Here is a 19,001-nt window from a genome sequence, read left to right as displayed (position 1 = left end):
TCGTATCGAGATGATGATTTTACGTACAAGCGCGTAAACGCCAATTAATTTCGCTTATCGAACGTTTTATCTCGACCAAATCCTACAAACTTTTATAAATAACTACCTCGCTATACTTGGATTTAAAAAATCTAGCGTATTGTAGCGATATCGTATTATTTCTTTTCTTGGGATTCGAATAATCGTGTCGAATACCTTATTCATCGCATCATTTTCCGGGAAAGAAATTAATTTGCAAACGTTTATGAAAGTTCATTCTTACTGAAAATTAACACAGAAAAAATTGAATCTTTTTAATTTCTCTAATTTTCAATTGATCTGAATTGTTCGTAAGACGTTGGCATTACTCATTAGGCTATAGACCCTCTCCCCTCCCCCACTGACGTAAAAATTAGTTATAAAATAACGTTTAATTTTAGGTGAAACGTCGCCGTGAAAATTGAAAATCTTACTCGTAGACAATTATCGAGTCAGAGGGGAAGGGGAGGAGGTAACAAGGAAAGTTTTACCCTTATTCAAGATGCAGAAAGAAAATGGGCTGAATCGCTGCACGGAATATTCAAGGGCGTACTCCTTCCTTCCGCCACTATTTTTTTTATCTCATTTCCAAATCGAAATCACCCGAATTCTGAAAATTCCTAGAGAATTTCCATCCACATAAAACACTAGAACACACTTTTTTTAAAAACAAAAAGTTTTGGAAAATTTTACGATTTTTTTTGCACCAAGTAGGTATTTAATTTGACTACCTTGAAAAAATAATAGAAACGAATAGAAAATGTTGTTGATTGAAAAAATGAATTTAGTAATTTTTGGCAAAAAAATCAGTTTAACCCTTTCGAGGTCGAGGAGGTTCCGGGGTACGCAAATTATAAATCTGGTGATTTTGTCAAAAGACATGTCTCCAAAGTTACAAAACAGAAAAAAAATTATCAAAAAATGAAAAATTCCAATCGCAAAAGAGGAAATTTGAAAAAACAATTTTGCTCATATTCGATTAGAGAAATGAGCGATGGAATGAAAAAAACAGTGTAAATTATTAAGTTACAGAAACTGAAAATAAAAACCAACAGACGCATTAAAAATATGAACATAATAAATTTTAAGGAAGGAAAATAAATTAAAAATTGAAAAAAAGGTCAAGCCGCATTTCCTAAAGTTACCAATATCCAAAGGACCAGAAATCACAGTCTGGTGAAAAATGAATATTAGAAATAAGAATTTATGTCACCAAGAGAGCTTTTTTCATGAAGTTGAAAAATCGCATCGCATATCCAACACTAAGGAAAAATTGAAATTTTAATTGACAAATCAAAACAATCCTGAAAATTGACTCAATCTGATGCTTTCTGAGTCCAATGGTTTCCATTTCAAAACATTTTATCTGTTGGTTTTGGGATAGAACATAGAAAAGTGCATCAGAAAATTATCAGACAGGTAGTGGAAAAAGGAAACCTGTAGTCGCAAATAGACAGTTTTTATTCTATACTGGAGACAAAACTGTTTTTATCAGGCTCAGAGTAGGGTTTGCGATGCGGGTTTCATTTCAAAAAACGTTATCTGGTCATTTTGAGATAAAACATAAAAAAATGCGTTGGAAAATCACCAGACAGCGTGTGCAAAAAGGTAACTTGTGGTCATAAATAGACAGTTTTTATTCTGCAGATCTGCACAGATGAGTTTTCTATTTGGATTAGGTGTAAATTCTCAAAAAATCCTAAAAGGAGTCTTTCCATTTCAAAAAGTTTTATCTGGTGGTTTTTGGATAAAACATGAAAAATTGGATCGAAATATCACTAGATAGGGTGTGCAAAAAGGGAACCTGTAGTCGCAAATAGACAGTTTTTATTGTACACTGATGACATTACCATTTTGATAAGGTTCAGATTTGCAGAAAATGTCAAAGAGTAGGGTTTGCGATGTGGGTTTCATTTTTAAAAATTCCATCGGGTGGTTTTGGGATGAAACATGAAAAAATGCACTGAAAAATCACCAGATAGGGTGTCGAATATTGACAGGTTATATTCCACTAGATGAGTTTTCTATTTGGCTAAGTCGAAAATCTCGAACTGCTACTTGCTGACATTCGCGATGCGGTTTCAATTTCAATGAGTTTTATTTGATTATTTTGCGATGCAACATGACGAAATGCATCAAAAAATCACCAGACAGGGTGTGCAAAAGAGAAACTAGTATTCGGATATAGGCAGTTTTTATTCCACATTGATGAGGTTTTTATTTGGCTAAGTTGAAAATCTCATAAAATGCTACTGACACAGATTTGCGATGCGGTTTCCAATTTAGTAATTTTTATCTGATGGTTTTGAGATGCAATATGACAAAATGGGTTAGAAAATCACCAGATGGGGTGTGCATAACTCAAACTGTAGTCGGACACCGACGATTTGTAAATTGATTACGTTTCTTGTAGTAGATGTTTTTATGGATTTACTGTGTTGATTTGCGACTGGTTTATGCGTTCTATTGGGTGTCTGAAAATCGTATTCGAACAACTGCAAGATGTTGAACTCAGAAAGCATCAGATTGAGTCAATTTTCAGGATTGTTTGATTTGTCAATTAAAATTTCAATTTTTCCTTAGTGTTGGATATGCGATGAGATTTTTCAACTTCATGAAAAAAGCTCTCTTGGTGACATAAATTCTTATTTCTAATATTCATTTTTCACCAGACTGTGATTTCTGGTCCTTTGGATATTGGTAACTTTAGGAAATGCGGCTTGACCTTTTTTTCAATTTTTAATTTATTTTCCTTCCTTAAAATTTATTATGTTCATATTTTTAATGCGTCTGTTGGTTTTTATTTTCAGTTTCTGTAACTTAATAATTTACACTGTTTTTTTCATTCCATCGCTCATTTTTCTAATCGAATATGAGCAAAATTGTTTTTTCAAATTTCCTCTTTTGCGATTGGAATTTTTCATTTTTTGATAATTTTTTTTCTGTTTTGTAACTTTGGAGACATGTCTTTTGACAAAATCACCAGATTTATAATTTGCGTATCCCGGAACCTCCTCGACCTCGAAAGGGTTAAATGGAGAAGGGCAAAATTTATTCAGGTCAAAAATTTTTCATTTCAAAAATATCAAAAAAAAAATCTGCAAGAAAAGCACATGAATGGAAAATTTTCAAGTTCTTATTTAAAAAAATGAAAAAATTGCACTTTTTGACAAAAGATAAAAAACAGGAATTTTTTTGAAATTTTAGCGATAAAAAAAAACATTTTGGCATTTTTGGCAAACAGTAAGAGTTTTACAGAAGGTGTTTTCAAATTTTTCGATGTTGTGGTGAGGAGAGGGGGGCAGCTAAAAATTTATTCAAATTGAAATTTTTCAGTTTTCATTAAAAAAAACCTACCTTACATAGAAAAAGAGCTGTAATTACAAGATCCCCCCCCCCCGCCAAAAAAAGTACATGAACGGAAACTTCCAATATTGGATAAAAAAAAATGAAAAAATAGGACTTTTGGATTTCGGAAATATGCACATAGAAGTTGGATATTCAGTACAAAATGTTTCAGATGTTTCAAAAAAGGAGGGAATTTTGAACGTACATATAACTAAAAAAAAGTAAAAAGCAGGAGTTTTTCAAGTTTGGTAAGTAATGAAGTAGAAATTTTAGTAATTTGAGTTTGAATGAAAGAATGCAGAGATTTTTTTGTTTTTTTTTTCAAGCGACACTTTTTACAAGCTTGGCAAAAAACAAGGATTTACAGTCAATTTTTGCCCCCCCCCCCAAATGTCAAAATAAAGGAAAGCAGGACAAGCAGAACTTGTAAGCATTCTACAATCTCTTGCCATGAAAAAAAAAATTCAATCAGGGTGTCCATTATTTTTGGCAAGTCATTTTCCCTGACTTTTCCAAGTTTTCCAGACTATTTTTTCCAATTCCCTATATACTTACACCATACTTTAATTAAAGAAGTTGTCGAGCGGAGGGGGGGGTGTGGGTAATTTTTTTCATACTTTTTTTTAACTGGATATTTTTTTGGATATAAAAAACACCTGAACTTTGATTAATAACTTTTTCAATTTAAAAAAAAATTCAAACATGCAAGAAACTCTTAAAACTTTGGTAGTATTGAATAGAAATTACTCGTAGGCCTATTTCCATTCCCTAAAAATGGATCACAAGGTTCATTATCTTTTTTGGAACTGGATAGGTAATTCACACCAGACATTCAAAAGTTCCATAACCTAAAAAGACCCCAAATGTTCCATTCTTTAAAAATACATAAGTAGGTACTAAATACGAACGACAACGACCGCGCAGGTGTATTTGTAAACGATATGCAGATATTTTCAACACGTTTATGTCTTATTCACTATTTTCTCACACCAGTACATCTACATACGAGTACGTACACATAAATAGGCGGTAGGGAGTAGGTAAAGTACGTTGGGCGACCTAATTTCATTAAAATGGCAATAATATCCAGGTAATTTCAACCATAAAACGAATTCGCTTCGAAAAATAAACACAACTCGTCAGGCGTAGACAGATATGTACTAATGCCATAAAAAAATGCACGAAAGAACAAAGCAATGACCGCATAATGTACAAGCCGCACAAATGGCGCGATCCTTCCGGGCCACCCTGTCTACTTTTCCCATATAACCGTTGAAAAATTGTGGGGGAAAAATAAGTAGGTATATTATTATATTCGGAAAATATCTAACGAGAGAAAACCTCGTACAAAATACTTACAACTCTGCTGTATAATTTGGCCATAATTCTTCAACGATATCAAAACTATTTGGAAAGTGACTTGAAGCAGTAACATGAGTGCGCTCAGGATAAAGCTCAGTTTCAAAAACACCGCCGTATGTCCTGTTAACAAAAGTACACAAAAAAGTGTTAGATATCTTCGCATTGTCTACTTGTATGTACTTATGAGACGATTAAGAAAAAATTATCGTCTCGTGTTTAACAACTACAGTAATGTAAATAAAGAGGCGTTTTTCAAAATGTTAACAATTTAATTTACAACAGCGAGAGTAGGGTATTGGGCTTATTATAAAAATGTTATCTCTCATTTATTATACGTGTATTAGCGGCCGACGACGTCTGTGTTCTCGTGCCAAAAATATTATTCAACTGGCTCTACACTCGTATCTCTCAGCCTGGTGGAAAGATTACTTTGAATGTGGTAATCGTCTCGTCTGGAATTTTTCGCGAGCCGAATCACTTTTTTGATATCAATTCGTGTACTTTTACCAACTTTTACTTACATTGAAAATGAAAATGCGACTATAACCACATACTCAATTTTTTTCAAAATGACAATTAATGTTGTTTCGGAAATCTCAACTTTTTTTATACAGTAGATACCTATCTAGTACCTACCTACGCTGTTTTTCCAATTCCATAACTTTCAAATATGAAATGATACACAAGTTGTGTTTGGGGTTTGTACAGCATAAATCGAGAATTTTTGATACAAATTTTTCTATCATTTGCATTTCTAGTGTGTTGAAACTTTGAAAAAAATCTCGGAAAATCATCAAAAAAGGATGAAACTATATGAAAGTTGTCAAAATTTTGTCAAAATTTTATAAAACATGGTTAAAATTGCTTGAAAACGTGCATAGAGTGTCCAATTTGATCAAAAGCTTATAAATTTACATAAAATTTGACAAAAATTGAAAACTAACCGTAACCAAAATAAAATGAATTGGTCAAGATTATGGATAAAAAATTCTAAATCAATAATTTTGGTTATGGTTATGGTTACAGCTATGGTTTTTGGTTTATTTTAGTGGTTAAAATCAATTTCCATTAAAAATTAGAGTTACAGTAAGGTTAACATCCCTGGCCTTCTGCCCTATTGACAAAAATAAGGGTGTAAAATAGTGTAAAAATGAGTCCCCGTATTTTTTTGCATTATTTTCTTTTTTCAGCGTAGTCAAATCGGAGCATTGATTAATGATTTGGAGTTTAACAATTGAATCCACACTGCGTTTATGCCACTATGCTAGAAAAATGTCCAAAAATACGTGGTCTCATTTTTACACGCTTATTATTGTCAATAGGGTGTATGGTGTTGTGCTTTTGGGATTTCAGCGTAGTGTTGTGCTTTCAGAAGTAAGCTAGAATAACAAAATAAGCTAAGTACACACATTGTTACAGTTGTGCGTTGAGCAAAAAGCCATTCAATGTTATAATGTTTGATCCAGCCCAATTTAATAACATAAAGCGACTTATAACACAAACCAATTCACATTCTACCCCTAAAAAAGGGTATTCTCTACCTCTGCAAAAACGTTTGAAATATGAAGCCGATTTGTTTGTTATCTTCATATCTTCATCGTTTGTTCATAAGACTGTGCGTAATCAAGTGAACGAATTTAGTCATACTTATGTGCCACAACCCACTCCCATCAGAACTTTGGGCAGCGATTTCTTCGTGAATTTTCAAAATTCTTTCAATTTTTTTTCACCAATGCTAATATTTTATCATTGAAAACGCTGGTATGCCTAATTGCCTATATAGCCATATTTTCTAATTTAGCTTTTCCAAAGGAGATCTGAGCATCAATAGTAGCTCCATTCAGTTCCCAATGACGGCCACAAAATGACATAAATCAAATATATCTCGACATGCCCTCGCTTTTGAATGTTTTCTGAGTAAAACAAACCAAACCTCACAAAAATCTGACCCATAGAGATTTGACAAGACAACTGTCACGCTCTAGGAAATAGTAGTCAAAAACGCCGGAACTAACGAAAGGTCCCATTGTTATTCGGACCTCCACGTTCCCCAGAGCGCGCTAGCATTCGCGGTACGTGATTGGTCAGTGATATTCTGTGCCTTCATTGTTTACTATCTAAACGGGACTTTTTATCACAAACTTCGGCGATTTCATAATCATATCAGTGTTTTAGTGAGCTTAGAAGGATGAAACAAAGTTGCACGATTAAATGAATTTAAAGTTCTTTGCAAGTGTTATTTTAATTCACCACAACATTTACTCGATAGCACGATCACAAAACAATTCACTACACGTAAATTTAGTTTTATTTAATGTGAATTAATGGAAATATAACATCGAATTTGAAAACGCCAATTTCGTGATAAGAAACAAGGCGACACTCCCTGATCAAAGTTTGTAGTTTTCAATGTTTTCATCAAAAATTGCTACTGATAGTGATAACAGGGGGGTGGAGAATAGCCTTAATATTTTGTAGGTATACATTTATAATTACAGGGTGTGCAGAAATATCGGGTACCCCTAAGAAAGTTTTCTGCTAAATATTTTGGTAGGTCACAGTGAATGATGATGATGATAGCACGTAATTGGTGGTTGGACTGGGATGATAACTTTCCACCAATCATAATTTATGCATCTACATATGTATTTCACGTTGCCAACCTATATTTTTAATGAAAAATTTTGTTAGGGGTTCAAGATACTTTTGTGCACACTGTACATCCAATTGTCAATTTTTTCATAAACATGTAGTCACTGAACTAAAATTTTGCAAAAGTTGAGGAAAAAATGTGTTGAAAATAGGTTAAAACTTCAAAAAATTATGAAATAAGCATTAAAAATGATATCTACCATGAAAAACTTCTGAAATACAAATATCAGAAAAATTGAGTAAAAACATGGTGAAGAAGTGTTAAAAACAGCTGGTTATAATGCTTTTCAACGGATCAAAAAAAGAGCATTATAAGCTGAAACGCGTTATAAGCAAAAGTCTCGTTTCAATGCTGATGAGTGTAATACTGCAAATTCTCGTTTTAAAGCAAAAAGAGTGTAATAAAAGAAGTGGGAATGTGAACTTTATTTTAAATTTCAACAACTGTTTCAGTTAGAAATAGAAAAATCTGAAATTTTACTTTGATTTTGAGTGGTCTGCTATAATAATATAATTACGAGTACATCAGGTTTACAAAGCAGTTTTCTTTTGTTAAAATTTTCAGAAAGCCTTGTTTTTTTGTTCTAAATTTTCCAAATAGTAATCAGTTGCTTACGCTTACCAAAGTCATGAAAAATTTTACTTTCAGTTTTCTTCTCAAGATTGTGGTGAAAAATCTAGAACTCTACTCTTTTGTAAGAACTGTAGATATCTGGGTGTCTTCTTGTAAGAATTGTAAGCAAGCTTCTATTAAAGTTTGAAATCAAAAAATCGTACTTTTTAAAGTAAAATTTAAAATAATTTTACTTGTTTGTACATATGAACTGAAACTGTAAAAAGTTGAAAACACAGATTTTTGCCAAAAAGTTTTTTTTTTACTTTTCTTAAAATCAAAACTGCAAAAATTGCAAAAAAAAACTGTTATTGCGGCCAAAATTTTCAAAGTCTTGCTTTTTTGTCACAAAAAATGAATTTTAGAGCGTTAAAACGTGATTTATAATCGCTCATGAGCGTTATATCGCGATTAATTTTATATTGTTTTAAATGGGGTTGTCTAGGGACCAGAGGAAATCAGTGCTATAACCAGTTTTTACTGTATACGTATAAAAATATGAAAAAAAGCATTAAAATCAGTTAAAAATAATACCTAACATTATCCGATGCTCCAATCGCAATAACTGATGGAATTTCCATGTAATGAGATAATATAAGAAATCCTGACTGAATGATTTTAATGATATGTTATTGATAACAATGATAAATTAACTGTTATCACAATGAGCGGCTTTTAATTTATACCTATCAATTGACTTCAGGTGGTAAATTTTTGAAATGAACTTTTGAAAAATTTGCAAGCTGCGCTTCATGAAAATCAGTCTGGGAGGGGGGGGGGGACGAAACATTTTATGGAAAAATGAGGTCGATGAAAATTGTAGAGAATTAAATTTCCAATCGACATAATGTCATTACTTTTTTTCTAGGATGCTTAGTTTTTTTGAAAATCGGAATGCTACGTAACTTTTGCTCCACGCTGTATTTCTTTTTTTTTTTGGAGGAGAGGGCATTCTCTGCACTATTTTGTTTTCAGCTGGCTACCTAAGTTGAAGCAATAAAATATGCTAGAAAAAAATTGTAAGTGTAAGTAAGAACCATCCTACTTCTTTTTCAACCCATTACGAGTTTTTCACATCCCAAATCAGAATATCATCTCAATTCATAAATCAAAAATTCACTAAGGTAAAGTGGGGTAATTCCGATGGCAAAATTCAAAATTTTAGCAATTTCTCATTTTTTGGATTTCCTGTACATTTTGGGGCAAAAATGATGTAACAACATTATTCCTGCGTCCTTCAGCTACACATTGACTATATTGAAGAGTGATTTGTGTGAAGGCTTCATACATATAATTGAAAAAACATTTTGGAAGGTTGAGTTATCAGAATTACCCAAAAAATGGGGTAATTCCGATAATGAGTTTTATAAGGAAAGGAATTCTCCCAGGGTAATTCCGAGCCAGTAATGTTGAAATATACCATTTATTGCATATTTAGGTTTTTATTTCATGTAAATTGAATCATTAGAACAAAAATTTAATTTTTTTTTACAAATATGCATTTTTGAGGCATAATTTTTGAAAACTAGACCAACTAGAGAAAAATGCCCCGTTTTGAGGATTTTCTTTGATAATTTCGACCCCCTAAAACTATAATACATCAAAACAGAGAAAAAAACATTGCAGGACAATTTTGCTGGGGCTATCGGAATTACCCCACAGCATGAAAAATGATCGACATGTTTAATAATTCAATGCCACCAAACAAATAATTATAAAAGCAAAATCAAAAGAGGTACTGACACTTTAACATGTATTCATCAAATATCAGCTTCTAAACAGAATTTTTCAACAAGTTTTGAACGATAAAAACGAGTTTTAAAAGTGCGCTGTTTTTTGCAGCAAAGGATTTGGGCATTCAGATTTTGAACACTGCACAGACTTGACAAAACAGAGCAGATGAACCATCTGATCATTAATAGGTGTAGGTTAGCACTAAAACTACCTACTTTCTTCATAATTTGTGCCAAAATGTTTTTTGCAACAAAGCTAGGGCTTGCTATCGGAATTACCCCATATCGGAATTACCCCACTTTACCTTACTCAGTAATCATTGAAAATTCGTCCTTCAAGCCGAAAAATCCCCTCAATTATCCTCAACTCTACCACGAACTTGACCTAGTTACTTCGTAGATACTTCAAAATACAAAAATTTTCCTCACATCGTCCCTTTCGCGTGTCATCACATCCGCGAACTTCATACATTCGCTCCAGCGCTAATAAATAACGCGACACAGCGATAAATTATCCAAAATGAACAACCGAAAATTTTCTCGCATTTCAATTACCCTCCTCGCTTCCGTCCACACAAAACGGGAAGGGAGGAGGGCAGTAAATATTCCTCGATCGTCGACACGTCGCTATGTAACATAATTAATAAAATTTAATGGAAGATACATTTTGTGCGAGCGTCCGGCTACGGCTCGTTTAAACGCGATCAAGCCTTTCCAAAGAGATAAATGACAAATTAAAATTTCGCCACACCCTGTTTTTCACTTCACGCAGGTGTGTGAGGCGGCGCCGCGGGGCCAGCGGCCGTCGTATACGACGACGTTTAATAAACAAACCTCGAAGAGAGCTTTTTTTCGAGATAATAAGGAAATTGATTTCAGATAAAAGTGTAACACGTCCAAACGAAAACAAATCGTTACATTGTGGGTTAATGTCTTACCATCGAGCTGCCATAATGCCGATGAAAAAAAAAAAAAACACCTTATACACCTAATGGTTTCTCATTTGTCAAGTTCTCTCTCTGTCTTCCTCATCGAATTGCACCTTGAGCCTTGGCCGCGACTCGACGCGACAACGTGAAAAATATGCGAGAATCCGAATTATAGTATCGAAAATACGAGTATCCAACACACTATGAATAAATATTCTCGATTAATGTTATTTTTATTCTGAACGATTAACGTGAAGTTGGTTATTACTCGTAGTTAGCTCGGCTTTCACTTTCCATAAACATATTGTATTAGTTTTTAATTTCCAATAAAAAATTATATCAGGCAGTTTGCATTATGATTCTTTAATGAGATCTTGGATTAGTTCTATACAACCAAGTTTCTTCCACCACATTTTTTTTTCTTCTTCTTCTTCTTCAAAGCTACCCCCGATAATCGAAATGGATTTTGAAGCTCGTGAGAGATTTGTTGACCAATTTTTATTCCTCCAACAGCAATTTCAAGGTTCAGAACTGCCCACTGGGATATTATAATCAAATCAAAAGAGTATTTTCGGCTACCAGGCTTACACGTTGTATCTCACACATATTTTACATAGTTTCCTACACAAACAAGTATAATTTATATTCTACGACACGTCAACGACGATGATCCAATAAATTATATCGCGAATATCAAAAATACATATGTATTAATCGTATAATCCATACCACTCATAGTTTGAGGCGTTGGCAACGGCACAAACGGAACATACAGCAAGAGCAGCAGGAACACCGCCGTCATCAAGTCTTGTCGGCAGCAAACACCTGCAAAAAATATGCCCGCATTAAAACCACGATACAAAAAAAGTACATACTTGAGAAATAACTAAACGGAAGCTCGAGGTAGCAAAGTTTTCCCTCAACATCTTTATTTCTTACACATAGATGCACACTTTAGGTGCTCCTTATTTCGAAAAATGTTTCGTTCTTTTAATGCTTGTAACCAACATGACGATACAAAAAATAATAATCGTCATTAAACAAGATCATGTATAAATAAAAATATGAAAAATACATGAAAAAATACATTTATAAATTTCGCGGATTCGCGTACATGAAAATTATAAGAAAAAAATAGCAGAACATTGAGGTACGTCTATTTGTTTCATGTACTTTTCATGTTTCCTTTTATAAATGATTTTGTTTAATGACGATTTTTACTTTTCGTATCGTCATGTTGGTTACATGCTTCTTCCTTCTCAAGTTGTTGGATTCTAAGAGATTGGTGACAGATTCACCAAGAGTCACCAAGTGATGAAGTGAGTTTTCAACTTTTTTTGATGAAAAAATCACGAGGATGTCCTCTGAGCCTTTGAAAATTTTTTCGATTGCCTGGTGGCTGCTTTGTGACTTCTGGCGAATCTGTCACCAGAAGCCACCAGAATCCATCAAGTAGCCACCAGGCATACAAAAAAAATTTCAAAGGCTCTGAGGACATCCTCGTGATTTTTTCATCATTAATTCACATAAAAAAAGTCAGAAACTCACTTGGTGAATTCTGGTGAATCTGTCACCAGAAGTCACCAGAATCCACCAAAGAGTCACCAATAATTCAAAAAAAATTTCAAAGGCTCTGAAGACATCCTCGTTATTTTTTCACAAAAAAAAACCTAAAAAAAGTAAAAAAAACTTACTTGGTGACTTCTGGCGAATCTGTCACCAGAAGTCACCAATCATTCAAAAAAATTTTCAAAGGCTCTGAAGACATCCTCGTTATTTTTTCATCATAAAAAAACCTAAAAAAAAGTAAAAAGAAGTCACCAAAATCCACCAAGGAGTCACCAGGCATTCAAAAACATTTTCAAAGGCTGTGAGAACATCATCGTGATTTTTTCATCATTAATTCACCTAAAAAAAAGTCAAAAACTCACTTGGTGAATTCTGGTGAATCTGTCACCAGAAGTCACCAGAATCCACCAAAGAGTCACCAAGCATTTAAAAAAATTTTCAAAGGCTCTGAGGACATCCTCGTTATTTTTTCATCATAAAGAAACCTAAAAAAAAAAGTAAAAAACTCACTAGGTGAATTCTGGCGAATCTGTCATCAGAAGTCACCAGAATCCACCAAGGAGTCACCAGACATTCAAAAAAATTTTCAAAGGCTCTGAGGACATCTTCGGGATTTTTTCATCACAAAAACATATCAAAAAAACTACCTACAGAGTCCACAAAATTGAAAAATTTGTTCAAAAAATGAAATGAAACGAGAGTGCTAAATTTCCAATTGATGCGTCATATTTCTCAAAATAAGCTCTCTTCTGCATCCCTCCCCCCGATGAAAAAATTGAAAACAGTAAATGACAGAAATTTAGAAAAATGTTTAATTTTTGAGCCAACGGTGGCTCTAAATATCGCATAATCTCTTTTTAAGAAATACCCTCTCCCCCTCACGGGTCTTCTAAGCCACACTAATCTCCTATTCTAGAAAGAGGGAGGGCCTTGGCGGTGGTTTTTTCAGAGAAATTTTGACGCAGAAATTGAGAGTTTTTAATAAGAAAATTTTCATAAAATGTTTTCGACTTTATTGAACTCTGAGGAATTGCTTCATGCATGACTTACGTTCTACGTGGGGTGCGGGGGGCAGGGCGGAGGAATAACCTGGTAATTTTTTTCTCATGATAACCAACGATTTATAACGGGAGAATGGGAACGAAAAAATCGTAAAAGATGTTCACAAAATGCTCATAAATTATTTACTTTTCTTCCTCTCTTTGGATTCAATATACATAATATAGAGATAAGAAATCAACACCAGGTACCAGTTCAAGCGTGTTAAGTTAAAAATAAAACACAATGGTTGATAAATTTAATTCGAAATAATCCCGATTAGAATATTTCAAAAGCAATTTCTCTCAATGATCAGCCATAAATAATCACTGAATACTGCTTCACAGATGCATACAAATTTCTTTTCGCAATTTATATAATTTTTTTCACATTAGGTACACCACAGAAATTTTACTAACATTGCTCCCAACTAACTAATTTTTCGATTTTGACCCCCGTTTGAGGACACTAGTGGGTGGGGGGGGGGAGTGGATCACCGAGAGCAGAGACCGATACAAAAATAAATGTGGATATTCGAACTTAGTGACCTCAAATTGGCGGGGTATTTTCAGTCTTTCGTGACTTTTTTTCAAAATATAATGAGGCGGGAGGGGCAATGAGGAGTCGTATTCAAAAAATGAACTGATACTTGAATTCAACATCTTCGAGAACTTGAACGTCACTTTCAATTTTTTGTTATTTGACCACGTTTGATGACACTTTGGAGGGGGGGGGGGGGGTCAATCGAACTCAGGTTAGTCAAAATATTTATAATCGATATTATGCCCTTCAATTTTTAAAATTCTTGCTAATTCTGATCACAAGTGATGCGAGTGTTTTTCTCCTTGAGAAGTTTTGAGATCCCTTCAAGAAAATTAATAAAATAAGCAAAATGAAAAAATGCGTTCTTTAGAAAAAATTGCGGAAAATATGAAAAATTGGCCAAATACTACAGTACAGTAATTTTTAATTGGATGAAATATTCCCCAAAAACGTTGAAAATTCTTTAAAACCCTAAAAAAATCGCTTAAAAATTCCTTAATATGCTTTTTTGCGTTCTTATTTATGTAGATAGAATATGCAAAAATAAGGCTCATTTTACTGAGAATTTTATTCCAGTCATCTATGAAAACAAAAATCATGTTTGATCAGCATTTAGGAAGGGAGGGGTGAAATTTCGAAAAATATCAGCAACGAAGACTTTTATTCTAATTCAAAGTTCAAATTTACCGATTAAAAAGTCGATATTTTTTGCAAAATTTCGCCTAAAGCTTCCAGAACCTGCTGAATGACGATTAACTATTGAAAGATTTCACTCTAGCTTCAGGCTTCATGAGAAATGAATTAGAATGTTTTTCGTCATTATTGCCATATAGAATTTTAGCAACGTTAGGATTTAGGAGAGAGCCACATTGGTTAATTTTTTGAATCTACGAGGTTTTTCCCAGTTTCAAATTTCATAATTTTTCAGAATTCAAACTCAAATATGGCAGAGTTCTCTCAAGTTTCCGAATAAATCTAGAGCTACTTTTTTCGGATATATGGAGAGAGGTGAAGGGGGTGAGGAGTTGAGCACGAATGACACCACATCTCAAAGAATTAGATTACAGTCGAGTGATAATTAATTTTTCAAAACTGTAACATTTAAAAAAAGCATGGTACTAAAACCCCCCGCAGAGAATCCGTTTTAAAAATGTAAATTTGAAAAAAATATTTCTAAATTTGCACCCGTCGCGATTAATTTACATACAAAGACGCGACAAAGGTAGGCAACCAGGCGATTAATTGGCATTTTAAACGAGATGAAACGAATTTTTTTTGGCAACGTAGAGTTTCTCAAAATGAATCAGTTTCATATTTTCTTTCTCGGTGGGTCGAACGTGACGATAACACAAGTACCTACACCGGATTCACTAAGTTTTTTTTCCTTCAACATTTCGTCAATAATTTATTCATTCGCTCGACTCATTCATTACTGGACACCTACGGTAGTCGTCGAAATCAATTAGATGGTTTTCGAGAATGCAAGTACGTACAACAGTATACGTATTTCTGTTTGAACTTGAATGTTTCTCACTCGTATAGCTCTATGAAAAATTTTAAATCTCGTCTCGAAATAATTCACTCGTAAAAACGAGAAAGAAAATCTACCCTTTACTTTGAGAAAAAAATCTGTTCAATCTAAACATTATAACCCATTAATTTCCAAACGTTGCCCAAAAAATTCTCAAATGCCAAAATCCATCGATTCGAGAAATCTGGCTCCGACATTTTCCCAATTTTCTTCGTCGATATCGCAACAAAAGACTCGAAACATCGTCATTAATCTCTTCGCAGCAGCCTCTGTTACTCAACTTGAAAAAAAAATTATTTCAATGCCATAAAAATATGAAATAACAAATCACGAGGTAATTAAAAACATCAATTCGCTTCAGGAACTAAACACCTAGCTCATAATTTTATCTCATCGTACGCGTATTAGGCTCGAAGCTCGAGTATATTTTGTAAATTCTCTGGAATCTCAATCTTTAAAACACCCAAGTTAAACATTAGTAACTGGACTCGTACGTTACAAGTTCACCGTTTCACGAACACGTTCAACTCATGCAAGGTCGTTCTCATCCCATCTGCGATAACTCGACGTACATTTTCGCAACAACGAGTAAATTTTTTCGGCCAACTGCATCAGCAAGGGAGGGGAATAAGAGAAGAAATGACACGCGTTGAAAAATTACATAATTTGTACCGGATTTTACTTCGTTCCAAGTTTTTACTTTTATGGTCGTTTTTGAATTACTTTTCAGTGCACCTAACGATAATTTCGGTCAGAAATCAGGTACAGCACTCTGCATGTATACGTAAAAATAAAATACACCATTAGTCGAGCACTCGAGCTGGTCACAATGAACAATTTTCTTCACCTCGCAGCTAACGTCGTCGACTCGTCGTTCACAGCAATCAAATTACTGGAATGTTTTTCAAGGCGAATGTAATTCAATTTCAAAAAAACCAGTTCCTATTATGAAACGTTTCTTCGGGAGCCTCCTCCAAATTAAAAATTCACAAACCACAGATACCAACTCGTACATACTCGAGTAATTTTTATTAATTTGTAACCAAAAAAAAAATCGTAAATTATTTTATTTTTACGAAAATACATTCAAAAAAAACTTCTTGTCAGAACGTGACTTCGGCCGGTAAACTACTTTGCCGGAGTAGAATTACATTTATGTCCGAAAAAAAATCACATAAATTCTCAAATCAACTCGCTTGAAAGTTGAGGAAAAAAATTCAGATTCGAAGAAGATTTAAATTTTACGCCATATTGACGCAATATTCCAGTTTATTTTATATCTCATTTTGGGCTGTAAAATGAGAAATCCACATTCCATAATTAAACACTTATCGAACCTATAACTGGGGTGAAGATAGAACTAGTTACTCGTACAAGTTCCATGTTATACTTTCCTCTCTATTTTTTTTTCACTCCAAGTACATACACACGTGTTTGTCCTACAACAATCTTTTAATTTTCTCTCACACGACAAAAATCATATTCGACGACTCGGCGTACTATAAAATCGAATAAATCGAAACGCTATCATCGTTTAATAAGGTTACCAACGTTAAAAGCTGCCATAGCCCGAGCCCAAGGTACAGGAAAGCAAACGTAAACAGGAAGTAGAGCGTAAAAATGATAAAGGTACGAATTAAAAGATGCGGAAAAAAATACATAGCTCGAGCTCGAATATTAAAGGGCGCGACGAAAGCCACCGTAAGGGACTCGACGAAAGGGAAAGAGACATTTTATACGAAAATTTCACCTCTCCAACAACACTCTTTACGTCTTTACGTACGAACAGGATTTTCAGTAAAATTAAACGTTTAATGAAAATATCCACTAACCGCATTTTTAATTACGTTAATTTTTTTCAATTTTCATTTTTCACGTAAATTAAAAAAAAAACGAAAAAAAACCTCCCACTCGACAGATACCTATTTCCTGTACGAGGATATTGTACTTTCATTTTCATTACGTTTTGTGTACAAAAATTACACGCTAATGAGTCTCGCGTTTTTTGGACCATTTTAATACTTCGTTAATAGGTACACAACAGAGCAAAGGATTTTGTGTAAAGCACGCGATTTTCATCCCAACACCATTAAGTAATTAGAATTTTATACCGAATGCTAAGGTTGGAGAGGGTGGGGAAGAGGGTGGTAAGTTGAAGAGGGGAAAAACGATACGTTTCGGAAATTCTTTCAGATGTTCGATTGCAAACTAGTGAAGTAGTGATTGCCAATTTTTCATTCTTGATAAGCTTTTTTGATTGAACGAATACCGAAGTTTCGAATAGTTCTACGAACATGTTTAAATACACGTGATAGGATTTCTAAAGGAATGTAGCTGCTGCTGCACTGTTTAGGTAACAGCTGATGAGACGAAGGTATTTTCAATTCAAAGTGATTTGATCGTCTTCAATCGTTCGATTTAGTGAATCGATAACATCTGATTGATAAAAAAAAATCACGAACATAGATACTTAGGTAAATGAAATAATAAATAATCGGTATACTCACATGCTGCCAGACAAACCGGATAAACGATCCGCAACAGACATAACGAAACGAATGATTTACTCATTGTTGTAGATTAACAGCTATTCTGTAATCAAAAACACAGATATTCTATTAAAATTACGTCTCTATCTCTCAGATAACGTAGGTTTTTTAAGAAGATAACGAATGAATCATGGATGAACATCGTGCAAAGCAATAATAATGCAGCGATTGAAGTACATCAATTTCAGTATAATAGTATAAGTACATGTACAATTAATTCAACATATGAAAGAGTAAAACTATACGTACTTTTGCGAGACATTAGAAGCTGAAATAGCACGTTAAAGTCCACAGGAACGTAATCGAAATCACATCGAGATAAAATATAACACATCTACTGAAGTACACAATTGCTTAAAATCGAACACGTAAAACACCGAAACGTCGAAACACATTAAATCATCTCGTCTCGCCGGTCATCCGGCTAGATGGAATTTTTACACGATCGTTAACTGTAAAAAAAATATGATTTTTGACAATAAATTTCTTCACACTACGTACATTAGATTGTAAAATACTTTCATTAATACGACAACACAATTCATACATACGCCGCCGACTAATACGGATCACGACAACAAACAACATTCGTGCAAGAACAATAACAATTTAAATGATGATAATGATCGGATGTGTTTTCGCAGTGTTGCATAACCTGAAAACAAAAGAAGATTCAAGTATAATAAATTATTATTAGTAAATAATGAATAATAATCGATCAAAATTATTTTAAACATTACTGTTTATTGTTTCGAGATAACTAGGTACAATTAAGGGGGAAAATTCAACTAATAACTATAATGATGAATTGTTCAGAAAAATAAATTCTTGATCGAAGTGAGAAAAATTAGGCGAGAATTTTCACGTTACTGGAAAGTATACGCTGATTCAAAACTTGCGATCAAATCTGCTAGGAGCGTTACTGTAGTTGTGTATTTCATTTTTTTTTTACAAAAAAAATATATTTTTCTTTTTTACTACCTAAGTACCTATTACTGCCAATTTTTTGAATTTAAAACTCAAATTTATTTCAGGAGGACAAGAAAGAAGAGATAAGATGACTGATGAAAAGAAATATGATAGATGAATGAATCAGTTTCAAGACAGTCTGTCTTG

The 19,001-nt window shown here is 33.6% G+C and overlaps 1 protein-coding gene across 6 annotated transcripts in view; it reads right to left on the bottom strand.

The window, feature by feature from the left end:
• Piezo (piezo) overlaps window positions 1-18,479 on the bottom strand; it is a 58,483-nt gene extending 40,004 nt beyond the window's left edge. For 3 of the 6 annotated variants that reach the window (XM_065370789.1, XM_065370788.1, XM_065370790.1), the window contains exons 1-4: window positions 18,135-18,478; window positions 17,844-17,928; window positions 11,385-11,480; window positions 4,726-4,848 (exon numbers count right to left, since the gene is read on the bottom strand). In XM_065370789.1, coding sequence (XP_065226861.1) covers window positions 4,726-4,848; window positions 11,385-11,480; window positions 17,844-17,907 — 283 coding nt within the window. In that variant the 5' untranslated portion in view covers window positions 17,908-17,928; window positions 18,135-18,478. Of the gene's footprint in view, window positions 1-4,725; window positions 4,849-11,384; window positions 11,481-17,843; window positions 17,929-18,134 lie in introns of all 6 variants that reach the window. The other 3 variants (XM_065370787.1, XM_065370791.1, XM_065370786.1) reach the window with 2 other exon arrangements.
• Between the last annotated feature and the right edge of the window lie 522 nt (window positions 18,480-19,001).

This window comes from Planococcus citri, chromosome 1, assembly GCF_950023065.1.
Source record: "Planococcus citri chromosome 1, ihPlaCitr1.1, whole genome shotgun sequence".
NCBI lineage: Eukaryota > Metazoa > Arthropoda > Insecta > Hemiptera > Pseudococcidae > Planococcus > Planococcus citri.
Note: the sequence above shows the minus strand (reverse complement) of the source record. Positions and strands in the feature narration are given on the sequence as shown.